The 2,811-nt window shown below is 48.5% G+C and overlaps 1 protein-coding gene across 1 annotated transcript; it reads right to left on the minus strand.

The window, feature by feature from the left end:
- Window positions 1-1,052: 1,052 nt before the first annotated feature.
- On the minus strand, window positions 1,053-2,528 carry LOC125539325 (heat stress transcription factor B-2a-like). Its single transcript, XM_048702756.2, has 2 exons — window positions 2,084-2,528; window positions 1,053-1,997 (listed from the first exon to the last, which is right to left on the minus strand). The coding sequence occupies exons 1-2, from the start codon at window positions 2,294-2,296 to the stop codon at window positions 1,302-1,304; spliced, it is 909 nt and encodes a 302-aa protein (XP_048558713.1). The 5' UTR covers window positions 2,297-2,528; the 3' UTR covers window positions 1,053-1,301.
- Window positions 2,529-2,811: the final 283 nt, after the last annotated feature.

Here is a 2,811-nt window from a genome sequence, read left to right on the forward strand (position 1 = left end):
AATACGTATATATAACACATTATGGCCTCAATGGTTAAATTTCATGAATATGCAAAGATAGTGTTGCAACATTTGATTGAAATTCTTTGACAAGATATATGGCCTGTAAGAAATGGTTGATCAAACTCTTTAATCTTGAGTAAAAATTCACAAGTAATCTCATAAATGGATACAGTTTTATTCAAGAGAAACTCTAATGAAGCATGAGCATGCATGGAAGATCTACACTAAATCATAAATGGATACGCCTTTATTCAAGCAAGAAACTCTATTGGAGCAAGATCATGATTCTAGGATAAGTTTTTAATTATTAGAAACTTCTAAATAGTACACATGGCAGAATCCAATGCAATTGATAGGAAATCGAATGGTCAGTAACGTTTGGATTCGCCACGTCTTGACCATCAGTTTGCCCTGATGTTTCTAAAAATTAAACTGCAATCCAATTTTAAGTCGGATTTTTGGTTTTGCAAGAAACCTCCTAATATTTCTCATAATCAACCCGAAAACTAGTTTTAAGTCAGATTTTTCACTTTAGTAGGAAACCACTAATAATTGGGTTAATAAACCCACAGTACATATCAAATGCTTTTTAAAATATCCATATCTTTTAAACCTAGCTTCAAATTCAATATGTTATATATGAATTTTGATTAGGAAAATATGTAGAATCTAAATATGATGTTATTTTATTTGTTAATTATTTTTAAAATGCTACTTATGATGCAACCTTAATGAACAACGTGTGGTTCTTCTTCTTTCATACCGATCTGGATTGAAAATGAACAACTCGATAAAATCAGGTTTGGAGACGAAACAAACCATCGGCAAGAGTGTGAAGGGGGGTAATTGACAACATAGATGTGATGCCATGTGTTGAAAGAAAGGACGTGTACCTATTAGGGTCTTGAGTCATGATTATTGGGTTAGAAGAGTGTGATGTTTTTTTTCTCCTGCATCACATACACTCTTTTTGCTTGTTTCTATAGGGGTTCTATATATGGGTTTGTGCTACTTAAATATGACCTTGGCCTTTCTGGAAAAAAAAACTCTACAATAAACCATGGCATCCAATTCTTCTCATTTTCCCAACCCTAGGTCTAGATGGAAATCAAACAGGCCCTAACTACCAAACAATCTACGAGTTGTTCTACATGGTTTTGCTGATTCTACATTGTGCTACCAGCAATGCAATTCTTGTCACGTCAAGATACAAAGACGTCATAATGCGAGCTAGAGTGGTACACGATTTAGATCCTAGTGGCTTCCGCTACGATCACGCGAGGTGGATTTAGATCCTACTAGTGGTTTCCGCTACGATCACGCGAGCCCCCGTCGGGCCTCGCCGCCGCCGCCGCCCGCACGGACAGCGACAGCACATTCAGATCCGACCGCTCCGTCCTCATAGCCTTCCCTTGTTCTCGCCGGGCGGCGTGCCTCTCGTCGTCCTCGTCGTGTTCCTGCTCCTCCTCGTCGTCTTCGCCGTCCTCCTCTGCCCCATTTCCCTCATCCCCTCCCCCGTGCCCGTCCTCGCGCGACCTCTTGCTCCCTATCGCGACGCCGAACAGCATCGGCTTCGCGCCTGCGGCGCCGTGCCTCTCGTCCTCCTCCCCCACTTCCTCCCCGCCGTGGTCATACCGCCAGACGAGGTGCCGCACGCCGTCGCAGACGCGGCGCGCGCGCGCGAGCTCCCGCGCCAGCCTCGCGTTCTCGCGCCGCAGCCGCGCGTTCTCCTCCTCCAGCTCGGCCATCGCGCCGGTGGCCACCAGCGCCAGCCCGGGCGGCGGCGACGAAGAGACCGCGGCGTCCCCGCCGGAGCTGGTCGGCGTGGGCGAGATCGGAATCGCCGTCGCAATCGGCGTCGCCATCATGGCGGGCGCCGGCGCCCCGGCGCCAGATCCCTTCCGCCTCTGTATCGCGCTGAGCAGGCGCTTCTCCCCTTTCCTGAAGCACTCGTTGGCGAACTCCCACCTGTCAAGGCCTATCTTCCTGAATCCCTGCACAACAAACGCGGCAGCACCCTTGGTAATCTGGATCTACCGAACCAGCCGGAGAGAAGTGGGTGGGCGGAGACGGAACGCACGTAGGTGTTGAGCTGGCGGACGAAGGAGGCGAAGTTGCTGTGCTTGAAGTTCTTGGGGAGGAGGTCGCGCTCGAACTCGGCGCGGCGCCACACCACGAACGCCGTGCCGGACTCGTTCCAGGAGATGGTGTCGTCGGTCTCCGGGTCGTCCACCATCGCGTACGTCTTGGTGAGGAACGGCGGCGTCCCCGCCCCCAGCGCCGGCGACGCCATTGATGAGTTGGTTGAGGGCGACGGTGCTGGTGGTGCTCTGGCGAGAGGAGACGGGGAGATTTGGTTTGGTTGCGCAGGAAAGGAAGGAATGGTCTAGAAATGGGGATTTTGTGATGGGGGTAGGCTGGGGATGGGGCGAGAAGCATCCAGCGGGTTCTGGAAGGTTCCGATCCTTTCTAGTCGGCCACGTGGCGAGGTTTCTAGAAACGGCGCTGCTGGATCGGGGATTCAAGGCGGGCTGAGCTGTAGCTTTGCGAAGGAGGACGGTTTGGGTAGCCAATATTTTGACTATTGTTTGAGGTTTTTTCTTTACGATGTTGTTTGAGTTTTAAGCAAGCCTACAAAGAAAATAATAAATGAAATTGTTTATATGACGCTCTCTCCGTTCACTATTATAAAATTAAAACGAGTAAACAGACACACTAAAATGTGTATAAAACTGATTGAAAATAAGTAAAACATTTTATAATACTAAACGAAGGGAGTAAGTCTGAAAACTCTTTTAACCGACTGTA

Source organism: Triticum urartu, chromosome 2A (assembly GCF_056163025.1).
Source record: "Triticum urartu cultivar PI428250 chromosome 2A, HENAU_Tu73, whole genome shotgun sequence".
Lineage (NCBI taxonomy): Eukaryota > Viridiplantae > Streptophyta > Magnoliopsida > Poales > Poaceae > Triticum > Triticum urartu.